This window comes from Rhinoraja longicauda, unplaced genomic scaffold, assembly GCF_053455715.1.
Source record: "Rhinoraja longicauda isolate Sanriku21f unplaced genomic scaffold, sRhiLon1.1 Scf000634, whole genome shotgun sequence".
In the NCBI taxonomy this organism is placed as follows: Eukaryota; Metazoa; Chordata; class Chondrichthyes; order Rajiformes; family Arhynchobatidae; genus Rhinoraja; species Rhinoraja longicauda.
This window is the reverse complement of record NW_027601850.1, coordinates 17318-38278: the sequence shown is the minus strand read 5'-3', so window position 1 is coordinate 38278 and position 20961 is coordinate 17318. Positions and strand designations below refer to the sequence as shown.

Sequence of the window (20961 nt, the reverse complement as noted above, 5' to 3'; positions counted from 1 at the left end):
AAAATGCAAGTTGTTCCCATTGAGTATTGAGTGATGATACAATAGTCAAACAATAGTCAAAAAGTTTGCTAATTCCAGATGCATAGGTGAATGTGAAACTGGATTTACATTTCATAAAGGGTAAAAAGACCATTGAACATCTGACATTCTTTGAGAGAAGGCAAAAGAGGGATTTGAATTTTGAGAGTGTCAAAGCTCAGCTGACTTTTTATAGTTTTTTAAAGATATTCAGAGATAATTGTAAGCTACACGATATGTATATACATATATATAAATTAAGGGAAAAAAAAGATATTTACAACATATTAAAAAACTTGCAAAGTTAAAGTCTCATAATTAAAAAAATCTCATCTTCACATTCTCTTGTCTAAGAGTATTTCCATTAAAATAAATGGGTCTCATATCCCATGTTAGGTCTAACTGATATAGGATTCGAGAGGCTGTTTTCCAGCAATAATACTGGGAAGTCAACTGTTGTTCTACTATTCGATTTAAGATCCCAGTCACTACTGACTTTTTCATCAGCTACAAAGGTTAGCACTATTTTATGCATATTGTTAAACAAAATTTAAATTTCTTCACAAAAATCTGAACATTTTTATACTGGTGAAATGCATCAACTGCCCCAACATACTTCGGTACACCTGTGCCCATGGCCATTGTCACTGATGTCAGATCAGCCTTCCTGGGAGGGAAGTGCCTCCCACAGTGCGACAGGCCCAGATGGAGATCCTAGCCGCGTCCTCAGAACCTGCACAGACCAAGCAGCAGGAGTATTTATAGACATTTTTTTAATCTCTCCCTATGCCAATCTTTGATTCTCACCTGCTGTAAAACCACCACTATCATCCCGGTGCCAAAGAAAACAATGTAGCATGCCTTAATGACTGTCGTCCGGCGGCTCTGATATCCGTCACAGGAAGCACTTCGAGAGGTTGGGCATGTCGCACATCGACTTCAGCCTCCTAGATAGTCTTGATTCTCAGCAATTTGCTTACATCCGCAATAGGATAATGGCTCTACACTCATCCTGATATCAAGGACTCCTACGATAGCCTTCTATTTATGACTATAGCTCTGCCGTCAACACCATAATTCCAACTAAACTCATCTTCAAACCCCTGGACCTAGTACTCAGCACCCTCCTCTTCAACTGGATTCTTGACTTCCTGACTTCCAATGAAGTGCAATGCCCCTAGGATCAGCCGCTCTATCAAACAAGCAGATTATAGGCTTTGGACTCAAATTAGAATAATTTCAAACAAAACAAAAACAGAAAATGCTGGCAGCACTCAACAAGTCTGGTCACATTTGAGAAACAGAATTCGTCAGAATAAAAACATGAAAAAAAAGGGTGGGGGAGGGGTACATTGAACCTGGGTTAGTTCAGCACAGGAACAGGCCCTTCGGCCCACAATGTCCATGCCAAACATGTTGCCAAGTTAAAATGATCTCCTCTGCCCTACATTCCCTGCATTTCCATGTGCCTATCCAAAAGCCTCTGAAGTGCCAGTATCATATCTGTCTCCATCATCACTCATGGCAACATGTTCCAGGCACTCATCACTCCTATGTCACTCACTTGCACATCTTCTTTGCTCAGATATCTCTGATAGGGTGGAACCAGGGTGACCTCTCAGTGTGAAGAAGGGTCTCGACCCGAGATGTCACCTATCCATGTTCACCAGAGATGCTGCACGACTTGTAATTTACTCCAGCACATTGTGTCGTTTTGTGACTTCCCATATCCTTTCTGCAGGTTATTGAGCTTCTTGTGTCTTTTTTGCAATTTTGACGAAGGATCTTGAACTTTAAACGGCAACACTGTTTCGTTTCCCACATACACGGCTTGATCTGCTGAGTATTTCCAGCATTTTTAGTGTTTTTTTAATTTACACTTCGACCACGGCAGGTTTTATTAAAATATTAACTTTCAGATAATTATGTAACTCCCATTTATACCTACTCTACACTTTTTTTGTTTACTTGTCCCATTATCACCCACTTTGTGCTCCACCATCGCTTTTGTGATTCCACCATCATCATTCTTCCCTATCATAGACCTTGCTAAACTATGCCACATAAACCATACTCTGCTGTTCTCATCTTTCCTCCTGCTTGGCATCAAAAAATGTTTTGTTCACAAACTTCAAGTTCTGTTGAAAGGGGTTTGACATGGAATGTAAAATCTGCTGCCTAACCTAACTGCATAATTTCCAACATTTTGCACTTAATTTGTTTTGAATACAATTCATTATTTGTTATAAGTGATAGTTTTGCATCTGAAAACTAATTTCTAATTGCCGAGGATTTTATTTGGTTGTTTATCTCTGAAACTTATTGACTACTGAAATACTTCTATTTCTCCTCCACATGATACTTTACTGCTGCTATATGCTCCTTTAACATTATAAACTGCTAATAATGGTATAAAAGCACCAATGATTCTTCATGTTTCATGCAGGTCCATGCATTAAAAAAAATCTGTTAAGTTGTCAGTTCACAAAACATGCAAGGGGATCGTAAGGGAGGGTAGCGGTTTCTACATGTCAAAAGGGGGACATGCCTGTATAGAACAATAATTGTTTTCTCTTACCTGGGAGACATAACCAGAACGGACCTGCTGCTCGCGTTCTAAGCTAGTCTTCAACTGGGCTTCCAGCTCCACTTTGTACTTTTGAGACTCTACCAATTCCTGTTTGCAATGGTCCAACTGGATTTTCAATTCTTCAAGCTGTGGAAACAATGAATCATAGCTTATAGAAGTAAAGAAGTCTTCAGTAATATTTTACACATTTCCAAGGATTTAGCTGCAGTTAAGGCTCTGGTAATATAGACACAGTGATATAGACTGATATACAATGCCCTCCATAATGTTTGGGACAAAGACCCATCATTTATTTATTTGCCTCAATACTCCACAATTTAAGATTTGTAATAGAAAAAAACACATGTGGTTAAAGTGCACATTGTCAGATTTTAATAAAGACCATTTTTATACATTTTGGTTTCACCATGTAGAAATTACAGCAGTATTTATACATTTCAGGGCACCATAATGTTTGGGACACAGCAATGTCATGTAAATGAAAGTAGTCATGTTTACTATTTTGTTGCATTTCCTTTGCATGCAATGACTGCTTGAGGTCTGCGATTCATGGACATCACCAGTTGCTGGGTGTCTTCTCTGGTGATGCTCTGCCAGGCCTGTATTGCAGCCATCTTTTGCTTATGCTTGTTTTGGGGGGCTAGTCCTCTTCAGTTTTCTCTTTACCATATAAAAGGCATGCTCAATTGCATTCAGATCGGGTGATTGACTTGGCCGCTCAAGAATTTACCATTTTTTAGTTTTGACAAACTCCTTTGTAACTTTAGCAGTATGTTTGGGATCATTGTCTTGCTGTAGAATGAACTGCCGGCCAATGAGTTTTGAGGCATTTGTTTGAACTTGAGCAGATAGGATGTGTCTATAACACATCAGAATTCATTATGTTACTACCATCAGCAGTTGTTTCATCAATGAAGATAACTGAGCCAGTACCTTCAGCAGCCATACATGCCCAGGTCATAACACCCCCAACACCGTGTTTCGCAGATGAGGTGGTATGCTTTGGATCTTGTGCAGTTCCTTCTCTCCTCCATACATTGTTCTTGCCATCACTGATATGTTAATCTTCGTCTCATCTGTCCACGACCTTTTTCCAGAACTGTGGTTGCTCTTTTAAGTACTTCTTGGCAAACTGTAACCTGGTCATCCTATTTTTGCGGGTAACCAGTGTTTTTTGCATTTCTGTTCATGAAGTCTTCTGTATTTCTGTTCATGAAGTCTTCTTGGGATAGTGGTATAGTTCGGACATTGACAAATCCACACCTGACTCCTGAAGAATGTTTCTGATCTGTCGGACAGGTGTTTGGGGATTTTTCTTTATTACAGAGAGAATTCTTCTGTCATCAGCTGTGGAGGTCTTCCTTGGCCTGCCAGTCCCTTTGCGATTCGTAAGTTCACCAGTGCTCCCTTTCTTCTTAATGATGTTCCAAGCAGTTGATTTTGGTAAGCCTAAGGTTAAGTTTTATTCTTGTTTCTCAGTCTCATAATGGATTCTTAGACTTTCATTGGCACAACTTGGTCCTCATGTTGATAAACAACAATAAAAGTTTTCAAAGGTGATGGAAAGACTGGAGAAAGGACTGGGTGCATTATACCTGCATTAAGGAGGCATTTAAACACACCTGAGCAATTATAAACACATGTGAAGTCTTGTGTCCCAAACGTTATGGTGCCCTGAAATGGGGGGACGATGTATAAACACTGCTGTAATTTCTATATGGTGAAACCAAAATATATAAAACTGGCCTTTAATAAAATCTGAGAATGTGCACTTCAAATGTGATTTTTTTCTATTACAAATCTCAAATTGTGGAGTACAGAGGCAAATAAATAAATGATGGGTCTTTGTCCCAAACATTATGGAGGGTGCTGTATTCAAGTATTTGAATAAGAGTCCAGACTTGAAACATCACCTATCCATTTTCCCCAGAGAAGCTGTCTAAACTGCTGAGTTACTCCATCATTTTGTGTTTATCCAATGACTGAGTTTAATCCAGACTTCTGATGTTGTCTGTGTAACATTTCCTTCATTTCACTGGTTTCCTCCTGAATCCCCAAAATGTGCAGGATAGCAAGTTATCTGGCCACTATAAATTTCCCCTAGTGTGTAGGTGAGTTGTCGAATCTGGCTAGGATTTGATGGGAATGTGGAGAGAATGGGTTACAAAGAAAATTACCTGCGAACGAAATTACTCTCTGAGACTTCACAGACTTGATGAGCCAAAATTATTTCTTCAATGCCGTAAGGATCTATAGAAATTATTTGTCTTGGTCCCAACTCAGGGAATCATTGCACCATTGTAATCAATGGAATCAATTATTTCAAAGACCTATTGGGTTACCTCCCATCTTTGACCACATGTAAACCAAAGATCATCCAGGACTCTGCCACCTGTAATCTAATCTCTACTAAATCCCAATAATCTTTTATCCAGACCGTATCAATTTATGTGTAGGAAAGAACTGCAGATGCTGGTTTAAATCGAAGGTAGACACAAAATGCTGGAGTAACTCAGCGGGTCAGGCAGCATCTCTGAAGCAAAGGAATGGGTTGGAGAGAAGGAATGGGCGACATTTCAGGTTGAAACCCTTCTTCAGACTGATGTCAGGGGAGGGGGCTGTGTTCGTCTGTGGGATCGTGGTCCAAGGATAAATAGGAAGAGGTGTCTGAGAGTTGTCGCCTGGCCTCAGTCACGCGCCAGACTACCACGGCACCTCCTTTGTCGGCGGGTTTGATTATCCAGCCGGGGTTGCTGCAGAGTGAGTGGAGGGCTGTACGTTCAGGGGTGGTGAGGTTAGAGTGAGTAAGGGGAGTGGAAAATTTGAGGTGGTTGATGTCCAGCCGGAGGTTGGAAATGAAATGGTCCAAAGAAGGTAGAGGGCCATCTAGGGGAGTCCAAGAGGAGGGGTTCTGTTGGAGACTGGGTGGTGAGGACTCCTTCCCATTGAAAAGGCGCAGAGGCGACGGAAAAAGACCTCAACATCGTGGCGGACCCGGAACTCGTTGAGGTGGGGGCGGAGGGGAACAAAGGTGATGCCTCTGCTGAGGACTCCACCCCTACTTCCCGGTTCTTTCACTAGTCTTACTGTCTCCGAGAGTCAGGTTCGATCCTGACTACGGGTGCTGCACTGTAAGGAGTTTGTACGTTCTCCCCGTGACCTGCGTGGGTTTTCTCCGAGATCTTTGGTTTCCTCCCACACTCCAAAGACGTACAGGTATGTAGGTTAATTGGCTGGGTAAATGTAAAAATTGTCCCTAGTGGGTGTAGGATAGTGTTAATGTACGGAGATCACTGGGCGGCACGGACTTGGTGGGCCGAAAAGGCCTGTTTCCGGCTGTATATATATGATATGATATGATATATATGATATATTCTATCTTTGTCCCGCCCCCTCCCCTGACATCAGACTGAAGAAGGGTCTCGACTCGAAACGTCAATCACTCCTTCTCTCCAACCTATTCCTTCGCTCCAGAGATGCTGGCTGACCCGCTGAGTTACTCCAGCATCTTGTGTCTACCCGTATCAATTTTATGTTGGCTCCCACTGATGTAATACTTGTCATTTAATATTCTCAGGCTGTGAAACCCACATTCCGCCACCTGCTAACTTCCACTGGAAATCAGCCGCTTGGCGTCTCCTGCCTCAAACACTTCATTCCTTTGATTCCAGTTCTTTGTCATACTACTGGCGACCATATATATTGTTGCTTGAGTGTAAAGAGAATGTGAATGTAAAATGTTGTATTTAGAAACTAACCACCCATGCATTTTAAGGGAATAATATACATTTTTATTACCTCTTTTGTATGGGCTTCCAGCAGCTTATCAATCTGTGACATCTGTGAACTTGGAAACACTGTTGCCAGGGGAACCCGCCTTTCTTCCCGGATAGGTGTCCGTTCTACCTGTTGCCAGTGCTCTTCAATTTCATTGTGCACCCTCTGCTTCCGATCCAGTGGTGGTGAGGAACTGGCTGTTTCAAATTCTATCTTGCTTGCATCACCTGAACTTGAACCCGCTGACCCAGACACAGCCTCGTATCTTTTTCTCCGTTCCTCACGCCGTTTAGTCCGTTCCCATTCGTTCAGATCTGTTGGAGGCGAACCAAGTCTGTCCGAATTGCTGTCATATAAATCTGACTTTGCTGCTCTTTCCTGTGCCAATGTTTGTGCAATTGGCCTGAATTCTGCCCAATCAAAGGTTTTTGATCTTCCCTCTCTCCTCCTTTCACGTGCACGGCTTTTTCGCTGCCCTGTCTCTTTATCCACAGAAGATGTTTCAGATGATGGAGAACCTGATTTGCTATCATAATGCTGGGTTGTATCTGGAAGCATCACAGCACACTGTTCTTCTGGCAAACTGATAAAAGAAAAAGAAAAATGAAATGCTTTAACACGTCGAAAAGGAACATGTAAATAATTCTGTTAATGGCACAGCTTAAATGGAGAGGTAGGAAGAAAGCTGAAGCACTACAAAAGCAGGCGGGATCACATCTGTACAAAATTTGCAAATATCTCTCAAAATGAACAGCATATAAGCATAAAATTTCACAATATAAAACACAATAATTGGATTCATCATCGGCGAGACCAAGCCGAGACTATATGATTGTTTTGCCAAAGACTTGTGCTTGGTCCAAGGCCTGTTGGATCTCCAGGTTACTAATTATTTTAACTCTCCTGAATCATTCCCATACCGACTTTTCTGTCCAGTGCCTCCTCCATTGCCAGAATTAGGCCACAGATAAACTGGATATTCTGCTTCATATTCTGCTTGGGTAGGTTACAACCGAATGATATGAACATTGAATTCCCCAATTTTAGGTACACCCCATCCCATCATTTTTTTTCTTCCCCTTCCTTCTTTCCTGACCCCAGTGCACAACCATTCTTCCGTTATGCCAGCCCCATACCCCAGTTCTCTTTCAAACCTTTCCTATCAATACCCTTTTGTTTCCAATACCCTTTTTGTCTCTTCTTCTCTAGCCTTTGTCCACCCATCTGCCAATCAAGACCCCTTCTCACATGTACATAAACTAAACCTTGCCAGGTTTTGTCCCATCCCCACCTTTTGTCCAGCTTTCTCCCTCCCACTGCACGTCAGAAGTGTCCCGATCCAAATAGTTGGCTATTCGTGTCCTCCACAGATGCTGCCTGGCCCTGAGTTACACCAGCACTTTGAGTTCTGTGTAAGATTCCAGCATCTGCAGTTCCTTATGTCTACAATACATGATAGAACCTATGCAAATAGATTCTTACCTAGCAACATCTGGTGCTGTTGAAGGACGGATGTTTTTCATTAATGCCTGCATCCAATTCCGTCGAATACCAGCAGTCATTGCAGAAAGGGTAAACAAACCTTCCTGGGTCTGTAAAAGTAAAAAACATTTATATTAAACATAATGACTGCAATATTCCCTATTTCAGGAATCCAGCTTAGCATGCCAATTAATAAAATTAATAAAATTTCAGTGATGAGAAGTGAATGGCAAATGTCATGAAACATTATTTGAAAGTTTGATAATTTGATTGTGTGCCATCCTTCGCCTTGGGATCGGGGATAACTTAATCACAGGTTTCCATTGTTGTGGAGCTGGACTTTGCATATTAAGTTGCTATGGATATATCTGTCCCAGTATTCCTCTGTAAAGTGCCATTTGTGTTTAATGCCAGGGAGGGGTGCCAACATTCATTATCACCAATCATTCTGGTGAATATGTGGCGGGGAAAGCAGAAACAAGAGAAATAACAGACCTTGCTTTGGGAATTTTCCTTCGCTGCTTATTATCCCTCATTATTTTATGGAAATCTAACCCTAATTAGTTACTGAAATTGTTTATTTTGAGACACATTCTCTCAGTGATTTTTAATCAGTATCATTTCAGTGAAATCAATCTTGTTTAATGGCATCTTAATATTCTTAATATTTATTAAGATCAATGAAACCATCACTTTAGATTGATTACCACAGAATTAGGTCAACTCTTGCATTCCCATTTCTGGCTGGCATTTATAGATGCTTTCAGATACCCAAGACATGAGCTCTAAAATTCAAATATTTGAATAACGACATTACCACAAATGTCAATTATGTTTCAGAAGTTCTTTCACCAAAAGAGAAGGCTGATAAACCCAGCCAATGAGCTCCCATTGCATTTTTTGTACACCGAGCAAGAATGTGAAACATTCATAAAATCTAAACTAGGTAACCTTGCGCTTAAAACAAATGTGCAAATTAGGAAGTGTGATTATTTACAGCTTCATAACCACACAAGAAAATAATTATGGCAAGTTTGAAGAATCTTCTATATTATTAACAATGGTATGCATGCAGCCTGCAAAGACTGTGAGATGTACAATCTTTTATCTGAGTCTTTGTATGACAGGCACCATCCAAATTCAATATTAAGAATATTTTTCATTATTATTTAGAAAAATGTGAAAATAAATGTGAAAATCCTGCATTCCAGTAGAATTTGAACATTTTATCATTAGAGTCATACAATGTGGAAACAGGCCCTTTGGCTCAACCTGTCCACACCGACCAACATATCCCACCTACACTAGTCCCACCTGCCTGCAGTTGGCCCATATCCTTCTAAACCTGTCTTATCTATGTACCTGTCCAAATGTTACTTAAACGTTGTGATACTACCCGCCTCAACTACTTCCTCCGGCAGCTCGTTCCATGCACCCATCATCCTCTGTGTGAAAAAATGTACCCTTCCAGTTCCTATTAAATCTTTACCCCCTCACTTTAAACCTATGTCCTCTGGTTCATGATTCCCCAACTCAGGGCAAGAGACTCTGTGCCTCTACCTGATCTATTAATCTCATGACTTTATAAACCTCTATAAGATCACCACTCATCCTCCTGCGGTCCAAAGAATAGAGTTCTAGCCTGCTCAAGCTTTCCCTAAAGCTCAGGCCCTTGAATCCTGACATCATCGTAAATCTTCTCTGCACCCTTTCCAGCTCAACAACATCTTTCCTATAACATGGTGTCCAGGACTGAACACAAACAATATCCTAAATGCCGCCTCACCAACCACTTGTATAACTGCAACATGACCCTCCAACTTCTATACTCTATACCAGTGTTTCTCAACCTCTTTTCCCTTGCGGAACCCTTAAAATAATTTTCATGTCTCAGGGAACCCCTACATAAAAATTTGTCACGTACAGCTCCTGTTCACTGACCACTAAAGGCCGTTTCACACTGGTGCCATATAGACGTCGCTAAATATATTCCCCATGATTATTATACTTTTAAAATGACATAACAGGTTGAAGACTTTATTATAATACCCAAGAATATTCCAACAATATGCTGTACGTGTATAATAAAATTATGAATATGAAATTAAACACAAAAATGACTCCAAAATGCATTTACATATGATTAGCCCAATAGTTGGCAATTGGCTTTTCTGCTGTGCTTTTTTAATTTAACCTTGTCTTAATTAATTTAGTTATATAATCTTGCACTTAAATTTAATATTTACTCATTACAGATCCACCACTGATTTTCTGGCACTCTTGTTTCCAGAAAATCAAAAAATGGTTTATCCATTTTACCTGACCTAAGGAAGTCACGGCCTCCGATAGGGGTACAACGGTACCGGAACGGTCCACCTAGCTGCTGGGGGGGGGGGGGGGGGCGGGCGAGATAACGGCCTGCAAAGCCAGCCAAGGAAGTCGGCTATGGGGATAGATGTACTGGCTCCAGCTGGGCTGGAGTTCCAGAGCCCCGGCCGCAGGTTGCAAATTCAACCCATTGATGAGCCATGGAAGTCCCGATGAGGTCGAGATTAGCTGCCTTGCCCAGCCTAGGTGCCAGATTTTAGAGGAGACTTTCAAGGCGCGGGGGGATTTCTCGCGGAACCCCTAGCGACCTCCAGCGGAACCCTTGTGTTTCGGGGAACCCCGGTTGAGAAACGCTGCTCTATACTCTGCCTGAGAAAGTTATAATGTTCAGTACTGTTTAAGGTGAGGCAGCATTGTTTCATTATGTTGTATAAAACCGTACACAAAGAAAGTGAGTGTTCACTTACAGGAAGTGTCCTTTATGCAAAGATTATTTAACACAGAATGAAAAACATGAGTGACAATGTTTGATCTCCAGATATGGAATACTCAATTTGGTATTGGCTTATTATTGTCATGTTGTGGCGGCTCCCAAGGGTCGGGCCATGCGGACGCCATAAGTCCGAATGTGGCTCCCGTTTGCAGCGGTGAGGATGGGGATGCCCATGGGCTGTTGGAAGGGCGGACGTGATACAGTGAAAGATACATTAACGTTGTACCAAGATACAATGAAAAGCTTTTGCCTGCATGCTATCCAATTCAATCAGATCATATTATACACGAGTACAATCAAGCCACACACAAGTACAACAGGTAGTACGGAGAGAAAAATACCAGAGTGCAGAATATTATTTACAACATTGTAGCATTACAGTTCTAGAAAAAAAAATCCAATGTCTGCAACGAGGTGCGTTGGAAGATCGAGATTACATTCTAGTTTATGAAAGGACTGTTCAGTCGGCTGATCACAGAGGGAAAGTTGATTCTAAGCCTGGTGGTACATGGTTTCCAGTTTTTGTATCTTCTGCCGATGGGAGATGAAAGAAGAGGGAATGACCACGGTGAAAAAGATCCTTGATTATGTTGGCTGCTTTTCTGAAGCAGCGTGAAGTGCATTGGAGTCAAATGTGGGAAGTCTGGTCTGTTGGCTACACTTATAACTCTCTGCAATTTCTTGCGGTCTTGGGCACAGCTGTTCCTAAACCAAGTTGTAATGGAACCCAATAGTATGCTTTCAATGATGCATTTGCAAAGTTGGCAAATGTCGTTGGAAGCATGCCGAACTTCCTTAGTCTCCTGAGGAAGTAGAGCCATTGGTGTCCTTTTTTTGGCTGTGGCTTCGATGCGGTTGGTTCAAGACAGATTATTGGTGATATTCACGCCCAAGAACTTGAAGCTATCATTTTCACTTCGGCACCTTTGATGCTAATTAGGGCATGTAGTCTATCATGCTTCCTGAATTCATTAACTAGCTCCTTCGTCTTGCTGACATTGAGGGAGAGTTGTCCTGAGTTGTTAATGATCGAGATCCGGCACCAACACCGGGAACGTGTTTCCCGCATCTCGCGTGTCCAATTACTTAATAATATTATATGTTTCTATAAGATCCCCTCTCATCCTAAATTCCAGTGAATACAAGCCCATTCACTCCATTCTTTTATCATATGACAGTCCCGTCATCCCGGGAATTAACCTTGTGAACCTACGTTACACTCCCTCAATGGCTAGAATGCCCTTCCTCAAAGGAGACCAAAACTGCACGCAATACTCCAGGTGTGGTCTCACCAGGGCCCTGTACAACTGCAGGAGGACCTCTTTGCTCCTCTACTCCACGCCTCTCGTTATGAAGGCCAACAGGCCATTAGCTTTCTTCACTGCATATTCTACTGCATGCTTACTTACAGTGACTGATGTACTAGGACACCCAAGTCTTGTTGTACTTCCCCTAATCTGACACCATTCAGATAATAATCTGCCTTCCCCTTCTTGCTACCAAAGTGGACAACCTCCCATTTTTCCACATTATACTGCATCTGCCATGCATCTGCCCACTCACCCAACCTGTCCAAGTCATCCTGCATCCTCATAGCATCCTCTTCACAGTTCATACTGCCACCCAGCTTTGTGTCATCTGCAAATTTGCTAATGCTACTTTTAATTCCTTCATCTAAATCATTAATGTATATTGTAAATAGCTGCAATCCCGGCACCGAGCCTTGCAGCACCCCATTAGAATCACTAGATAAAAATGCGGAGGTAACATTCTATAAAAATGTTGCAGTGGCTATTTAACACACAGATAATTGTTTGGTAGCACTTCAAGTACTTTCATTTTTAATTTAAATATTTTAATACTTCATTCAATGTTACTGAAAACTTGACAGCTTTGGACCAAAAGTACCTTCATTGAGCCAAGATGAATTTCAAACTGAATTGTGTTTTATCATTACCAATAGGTAAGTGAGGACCTAATTACTAATCTTTGCCACAAAACAGTCAATTTCAGATCTATGATGATTCTATTATACACAAAGTTTTAGCAGAGAAGTTAACATCTGTAAAACTCAATGTTGATGCAAGACATAGAAAAAAGATTAAAAGCTGCAATATATAATCTAAATAATACATAATCTAAATAATATAATGACTAGCATTAATTAAATTATTGCATCGTATGGGAGGCGCATTCCCAATCTCGTTGTACCCCTGTACAATGACAATAAAGATATATTGTATTGTATTGTATCATTTAAATTTGTCAAAACGTACGTGAATTTGAAAGCCATAATTTCTCTGGACTTGATATTCAGTTACGTTGTAGCAAGTAGATAAATCAATTTCACCATCGAGATCTGATGCCTGGGGAATAAACAGAGAATGTTGGTTATCAACAGAGTTCTAGAAATCAATTTTCCGAGATCCTTCTCATATAAAACGATATCCAAATAGAGGAGCCCTATGTATTTGCCTCAATAGTTAAATATTACAATTGTGTCAGATAATCTTCAGACGTAAATCCTAATTTTGTTCGAACAGTTGTTAGAATGATTCTCAAACCTGTTACTTAAAACTAACTTATTTTCTTTCCTTTCCAGTTCTGAGGAAGGGTATCAGACGTGAAATATCAACATAGTTTCTCTTTCCACAAATGCTCCCTAGCCTGCTGACTGTTTCCAGCAGGTTCTGTTTTGTTCTGGAATAGGTCTCACAAATTGGAATATAACCTAACTATTTAAGCAAAGAGATAGAGCATGAATAGGGATCTATAGAACACTAGTTTGATATCAATTGCAGGGAAAATACATGTATCTATTAAGAAAATGGTGGCAAGGCAATGAGAAAATAACACAAAGTGCTGATCAGCAGATTAGCAACATTCTGGAGAGCATTCGAGTTGCTGAACCAGGCTGTGATGCAATCAGTCAATATGCTCTCTAAAGCACAGGAATGAAAGAGATTACAATAAGTAGTGAACACCGAACAATCCATCATGGGTACTGACCTCCCCTCTATCAAAGACTGTAGTGTTCAGGTTCAGGAACAACTTCTTTCTAACAACCATTAGGCTATTGAACACTATGAACCTGTAGAAGATCAAGACAGCATTCGTCGACATACCAAATCTCCTCAATCTTCTGAGGAAGTAAATGCTTTGATGGGCTTTATTTATGATTTCAGCAACATACTGTGTCCAGGACAGATCTTCAGAGTTTTGCACACCCAGGAATTTGATGATGCTGACTCTCCACCATTGAAGACAGGTTTCTTGATCCTCTGCCTTCCTATTCTACAGTGAACAATCAGTTCCTTGGTTTTACTGATGTTGAGAGCAAGATAGTTGTTCTGGCATCATTCAGTCAGAGTGAATAAATCAGGGGACTGAGCACACAGCCTTGAAGTGCCCTCAGCTGATGTTTTCAAGGGGGAAGTGCTGTCGTCCCCAAGCCACTGGCATCACTAGCACAAATGTATTGCTCTGGCTCACATACAGGACTCAATTGCTGTGTAGGACAACAAACAGGTTCACATTGTTCGTGGCTAATAAGGTCAAATGTGTGACAATGATGGATCCATGTGGCGTGTGGGCAGCGAACACCATTCAGCAAAATCCAGGTGAATGTCAAAATTTTTGTTTTAATATAAAATACGACTGCAAGAATAACTCTCATTCAACAGCAAAAATATATTCTGAAAGCAACGTAATCTTAAGACAATGTGAGGAGAATGAAGCATGTGGCTGGTAAGCTGGGTTAAATCTTTGGCTCCTTATGCTCTGCTCTTGCTAAACATTGCACTCTGTGCTTTAGATGCTGAAGGGCAATTTTGACAGCTTTGCCACAGAAAAATCATTGGTGGCTTTTGCTTTGTGCATTTGGTTCCATGGATGGAACTTTGAGCCTTCACAGTCTCCCCGCTATGTTGGACTCTCCCTGACTGTAGAGCTTTTAGTTAACTAATTTGAGCTTTCGATATCCAATTTAATTAACAGTAATGTGAAACTTGACGTCTGACAAATGGACAAGTCAGTGCAGTGAACACATCCATGAGCCAAATTTTGCAGTAATCCGATTAAAAGTTTGGCAACAACATCATTATTTTTAAGAAGTTTGAAATACCATGTACAGAAGTCAACTTAACACATCAAGTCAGGATCCTTCAGATTAGTTGACCGAACCACACCATTAAAATGCATTGTTGCATTGTTCCAGTTTGAAAATAGTGCATTGTTGCTGCATTTAGTCACAGGGAGCAAGCAGGAGTCAAGCATGGATCTGATGCCAATTTTTGCCCAAATATTAAAGGTAGCCACAGTTTCTGTAATACTGATGTGCTAGCTATCTATCTCAACCAAGATCGATGACTTTGAATGCCAAGGTGGCTGATTGAAGTCAAGTCAAGTCAAGTCAATTTTATTTGTATAGCACATTTAAAAACAACCCACGTTGACCAAAGTGCTGTACATCTGATTAGGTACTAAGGAAAGAATGAAACATACAGTAGCACGCAAACATAACAGCACATACAAAACAGTTCACAGCGCCTCCTCAATGAGCCTCAAACGCTAGGGAGTGGAAATAGGTTTTGAGCCTGGACTTAAAGGAGTCGATGGAGGGGGCAGTTCTGATGGGGAGAGGGATGCTGTTCCACAGTCTAGGAGCTGCAACCGCAAAAGCGCGGTCACCCCTGAGCTTAAGCCTAGACCGCGGGATAGTGAGTAGCCCCAAGTCGGCCGACCTGAGGGACCTGGAGTTAGAGAGGTGGGTTAGAAGATTTTTGATGTAGGGGGGGGGGGGGGGGGGAATGTCCATTTAGGGCTTTATATGTGAATAGGAGGAAATTGAAGTTGATTCTGTACTGTACAGGGAGCCAGTGGAGAGAGGCCAGAATTGAAAGATATTAAACTCATGTAGGAGCTTTGTATAGAATTATTGATAATAAACGAGGTGGTCAATTATTATTAAAGATAAGATTTTTCTAATAGCTAACAAGATACAAAATATCTTTCTGAAGGAGACATGTGCAAGCACATTTATAAAACTCGTGTCTATAGTTGAATCAGCTGAGTCTCTATCACGTTTGAGTGCAATGGAAATGAAAATTTGTACAACATGCAAATGACCCAAAATAATTCTTTTATCCTGCTGAAAAAGGCAAAAAGTATACCCAGTATCAGAGATCTACAAGTAATATTTTTAGTTTATGGTTTTCACAAAAATGCCATGATCCTATACACAACAGCTGCCAAATTAAGTACAAGGTTGTTTTCTTATCGCTATCAGGTTTCCGGATAATTTTCAAACATAGTACTTACATCCTCAGCAATTGAGTCCTTGTAGTAGCGTAGACTATGGTCAGTCAGTACAAACCAGTATTTCTTCCACTGAAAGACAAAAAAACCTAATGTATAATAATCCAGATGATTATCTATTTCCAAATGTGGATGCTGGATAGTTGAAGTCCACTGCAGGCTTTGGAAAACCCAAGCAATAGTTGCCTATGTCTTTGTAGATGGCAGAGGTCAAAAATTTCCTTGTGACTGGAATGAAGATTTGATAAATATTTTCCTATCCACTTGCAACATGGCTTCTCTTTTCCTATTACTAGTCATGCTAAAGCCCAAGAGGATCCACAGCAAATGTACACTATTTTGAACATTAAAAGGCATAACTTCAAAAATTCTTTGAAATCTCAGCAGCCCCAAAGATCTGTAATATTGAGCCAAATGGTCCAAATTAACAAAAAGACAGGCATTGCAGAAGTAGAGGGTCTTATGCGGCAAGATTGGACAAGCAATACTTGAAATATACTGCAGTGCAGGACAATGAGGGGGATTTGATTGAAACATTTAGGATTCTGAGGGGTCTTTACAGAGTGAATACGGAAACAGTGCTTCCTCTTGTGGGAGGATCGAGAACTGTTTACAAATAAAGGGTCCCCCATTTAGGGCAGATGCAAGATGGAATGTTTTCCCTCAGAGTTGCGAGTTTTGGAACTCTTTCCCTCTATAGGTGGTGGAAGCAACATATTTGAATAATTTTAATGCAGAGGTAATTCTTGATAAAGGATTGAAAGGGTACCATGGCAGATGGAAATGTGGAATTGAGATCACCTTCAGTTAAGCCATCATCATTTTAAATGGTGTTGCAGGCTTGTGGCCAAATGGCCTGCTCATGCTCCAAATGCGTATGCATGCACACCCCTGCTGTTCGGATCTAATTTTCTGTATGCAGACCACAAAAAATTATTAGCTATGCATTGAAACATAGAAAATAGGTGCTGGAGGAGGCCATTTGGCCCTTCGAGCAAGCACCGCCATTCATTGTGATCATGGCTGACCATCTACAATCAGTAACCTGTGCCTGCCTTCTCCCCATAACCCTTGATTCCACTAGCCCCTACAGCTCTATCTAACTCTCTTTTAAATTCATCCAGTGAATTTGCCTCCACTGCCTTCTGTGGCAGAGAATTCCACAAATTCACAATTCTCTGGGTGAAAAAGTTTTTTCTCACCTCAGTTTTAAATGGCCTCGCCTTTATTCTTAGACTGTGTCCCCTGGTTCTGGACTCCCCCAACATTGGGAAAAAAAATTCCTGCATCTAGCTTGTCTAGTCCTTTTATGATTTTATACATCTCTATAAGATCCCCTCTCATCCTTCTAAACTCCAGTGAATACAAGCCTAGTCTTTCCAATCTTTCCTCATATGACAGTCCCTCCATCCCAGAGATTAACCTCGTGAACCTACGCTGCACTGCCTCAATAGCAAGGATGTCCTTCCTCAAATTAGGAGACCAAAACTGCACACAATGCTCCAGATGTGGTCTCACCAGGGCCCTAAACAACTGCAGAAGGACTTCTTTGCTCCTGTACTCAACTATGCGATCAACTTCACAGGGTAGCTGTCAAGTGTCTGCTGCATGACGACTAAAGTCACCATTACATGCTTTGACGCCACTGGATATGTTCACAACACACATTTCAATGTTTTGTTATATAGAATACCCAAGTATCAACAGCCATTCATAATCACATTTTCACTACAATGCATTACCATAAAAAGGTACACAACGTTATTAAATTTTGGGACACGTCAATACAGAAACATTTTAGCTAGTTATTAAATTATTCTTTAAGCATTTGCCATTCAGCAGCTGAATTAAAGTACTTAACTCGGAATTTAACTAACTTGTATTAGATCTGACCTGGGAGCAAGAGATGGCTACCTCAGATGTAAAAATATTGGAGCTACATTAGCAAAAATAATTCAATTTCCGAATATTAAAAGAAAATCATCCCAAATCTATACGATTATCTATACAATCTCTGAATCCTTGTACTTTTGAAAGAATGGGCTTGTATTCTATTGCATTTAGAAGGATGAGAGAGGATCCTATAGAACTGTATAAAATTATAAAAGGATTGGACAAGCTAGAGGCAGGAAAAATGTTCCCAATGTTGGGGGAGTCCAGAACCAGAGGCCACAGTCTAAGAATAAAGGGGAGGCCATTTAAAACTGAAATGAGAAAAAACTTTTTCTCCCAGAGAGTTGTGAATTTGTGGAATTCTCTGCCAAAGAAGGCAGTGGAGGCCAATTCACTGGATGAATTTAAAAGAGAGTTAAATACAGCTCTCGGGGCTAGTGGAATCAAGGGATATTGGGAGAAGGCAGGCACAGGTTACTGATTGTGGATGATCAGCCATGATCACAATGAATGGCGGTGCTGGCTCGAAGGGCCAAATGGCCTCCTCCTGCACCTATTTTCTATGTTTCTATGTTTCTAAGGGGAACTTACACAAATTAGAGTTGAATGTTTAGAAATTAAGAAAGTTTGGATAATTTGATTAAAGCTTTGAAGATCACTAATAGGAGAAAAGATCGTCTGGGAAATGGCCAAGAGCTCTATTTAAATATTTTGGTTGTGTTCATTTGATCATTCATAAGAAAACGGAGTATTTAGCTGCACAAGTAAAGTCTAAGTTGAAAGGAACAGTCTAAAATTAACACACCAACGCATTCACCCCAAACCTGCTCAGCGAGTCATACAGTGTCCGTGGAGTGCAATGAACACATAGAAAATAGGTGCAGGAGGAGGCCATTTGGCCCTTCGAGCCAGCACCGTACAGTTTTTGGATTGGGACACTTCTCCAGACTGAAGAAGAGTCCTGATCTAAAACATTGTCTGCTCATATTATGCTACAGACACTGCTTGACCCACTGAGTTGTTCCAACAGTTTGTATTTTTGCTATCGGCAACATGGTGCTTCAAACCAATAAAAAATCACAATTAAATATAATATGCACAACGAGAGAAAAATTTGTAAAATTATTAACTGTTCTTACCTGGCCTATTTCATCAAGCTTTACCATCCATCCTTTCTTAAAATTCAAAAGATCAGGCTATAAGTTAAAAAAATACAAAATTTAGATCAGAGCAAATCAGAGACTCCAAATGATCAGACATCAAGTACATTGACAAGCAAAAATTCTAGATGTTGAAAATCTGAAATAAAACAGAAAATGGTAGAATCATACAGTCACGAAGCATCTATGAAAAAATAAATGGAGTTGTTATTTTTGCTCCTAAGTTCCTGCTTAAATAGCTTGTAGTATTTTCTGTTTTCATTTGAGTATATTTTAAGTTGAACCCAACAGATCTTTGGACAGAAAATATGGAGATCAGACGTGAAAGTGGTTGACGGACACGATCACCCAGGACCAATATATTAAAGTTTTAAAGAATGAGAGGTGATTTCATTGAAGCACATATAATCCAGATAGGAATTGACAGAATACACTCAAGAGTCTATTCCAGTCTGTGGAATGTCTCAGAAATAATTTGCTATTAATATTATTCACTGTTCTTTTTTAGCTTACTTCCTTGCTACATTGCTGCTGATTCTTTAACTACATGGGTATTTATTCACAAAATGCTGGAGTAACTCAGCAGGCCAGGCAGCATCTCAGGAGAGAAGGAATGGGTGACTTTTCGGGTCGAGACCCTTCTTCAGTCTGACCTGCTGAGTTACTTCAGCATTTTGTGAATAAATACCTTCGAATTGTACCAGCATCTGCAGTTATTTTCTTACTGTAACTACATGGGTCTCTATTTTGCTTATTCCTTCTCAGACCCCACGTAGAAGGCATCTACTGCTTCCTCTTCATCAATCTTTTGCATTCCTTATCAAAGAAATTCAATCAGGATAGTGATGCACAATTTGCTTTCACAACAAATCTGTGCTGGACCTCCTTAATGAACCATTTGATTAGTATGGGTGTCAGGGGTTACGGGGAGAAGGCAGGAGATGGAGTTAGGAGGGAGAGATGGAATAGCCATAATTGAATGGTGGAGCAGACTTGATGGGCCTAATTCTGCTCCTATCACTTATGAACATTTTCATATGTATATTTACATTTTCCCCATGTGTCTGTTAAGGTTTCCACAATTAAGGTTCAACTGATTTGCCTACAGTTGCTCCACATGTTCTAACAAACACTTTGAAAAAGTTTGTTGCATTTTCTATTTTTCACTGCTTCCCTTGTATCGCGGGAGGGTTGAAAAATTGGTTGATTTGTTGAAGGAAACCCTTTCTGTAAACTTTTCCCATCTCATCAAGCAATTAAACATCTCAGCTAGCCCAGGTATCTTTCTAATGCCTCATTGTTTTCATCCTCCATATATTACCTCAAATGTCATACATTTACTAAGAGCTTGGCAGCATCTTTCTTGATAAAGACCATACAAAGTTGTCAGTCAATATTCCAGTTATACCTTCTGCCTCAATGAAATAAATGACCTTCTATATCCATAATTTGCCTCATCACTTTACTTATCACTTGATTAGTACTTACATGCCAATACATGCCTTTGGGAATTCCTTATTAGTGTAACTTTTATCCCTTATTGTGTCTCTTTACTTGTCTTATTTCCCCTTTAGGGACAAGGGATTTCAAAGACAACTAGATTGTGAGGAGATTTAATAATGTTGTACAATAAAATGGTCGGTTTAGATAGGATAAATAAAAGAAAGTTGTTTTCATTGCATTTGACTCAAGAACCAAAGAACAGATTTAAAATTTAGGATAAAATATATATGTTGGATGCGAGGAACAACACTGGAATTCATTATGTTTGATGGCAGTGGAAACATCTATCAAAATGATTTGGAAAGGCACTGAAAGAGAATAATTTGCAGGGCTATGGATAAAATGCAGGGTTAATGGGACGGATAGGAATGTTCTACTAGAAAATGGCACAGACTTGATGG

General features: G+C 40.3%; 1 protein-coding gene across 1 annotated transcript in view; it reads right to left on the bottom strand.

The window, feature by feature from the left end:
- The window catches only part of LOC144591176 (uncharacterized), a gene marked incomplete at its 3' end in the record, with an annotated part of 65289 nt that overhangs the window by 29140 nt on the left and 15188 nt on the right, over window positions 1-20961 (bottom strand). Inside the window, exons 4-9 of the mRNA XM_078395466.1 lie at window positions 19037-19093; window positions 16008-16076; window positions 12965-13054; window positions 7868-7977; window positions 6407-6968; window positions 2597-2734 (exon numbers count right to left, since the gene is read on the bottom strand). Coding sequence (XP_078251592.1) covers window positions 2597-2734; window positions 6407-6968; window positions 7868-7977; window positions 12965-13054; window positions 16008-16076; window positions 19037-19093 — 1026 coding nt within the window. The remainder of the gene's footprint in view (window positions 1-2596; window positions 2735-6406; window positions 6969-7867; window positions 7978-12964; window positions 13055-16007; window positions 16077-19036; window positions 19094-20961) is intronic.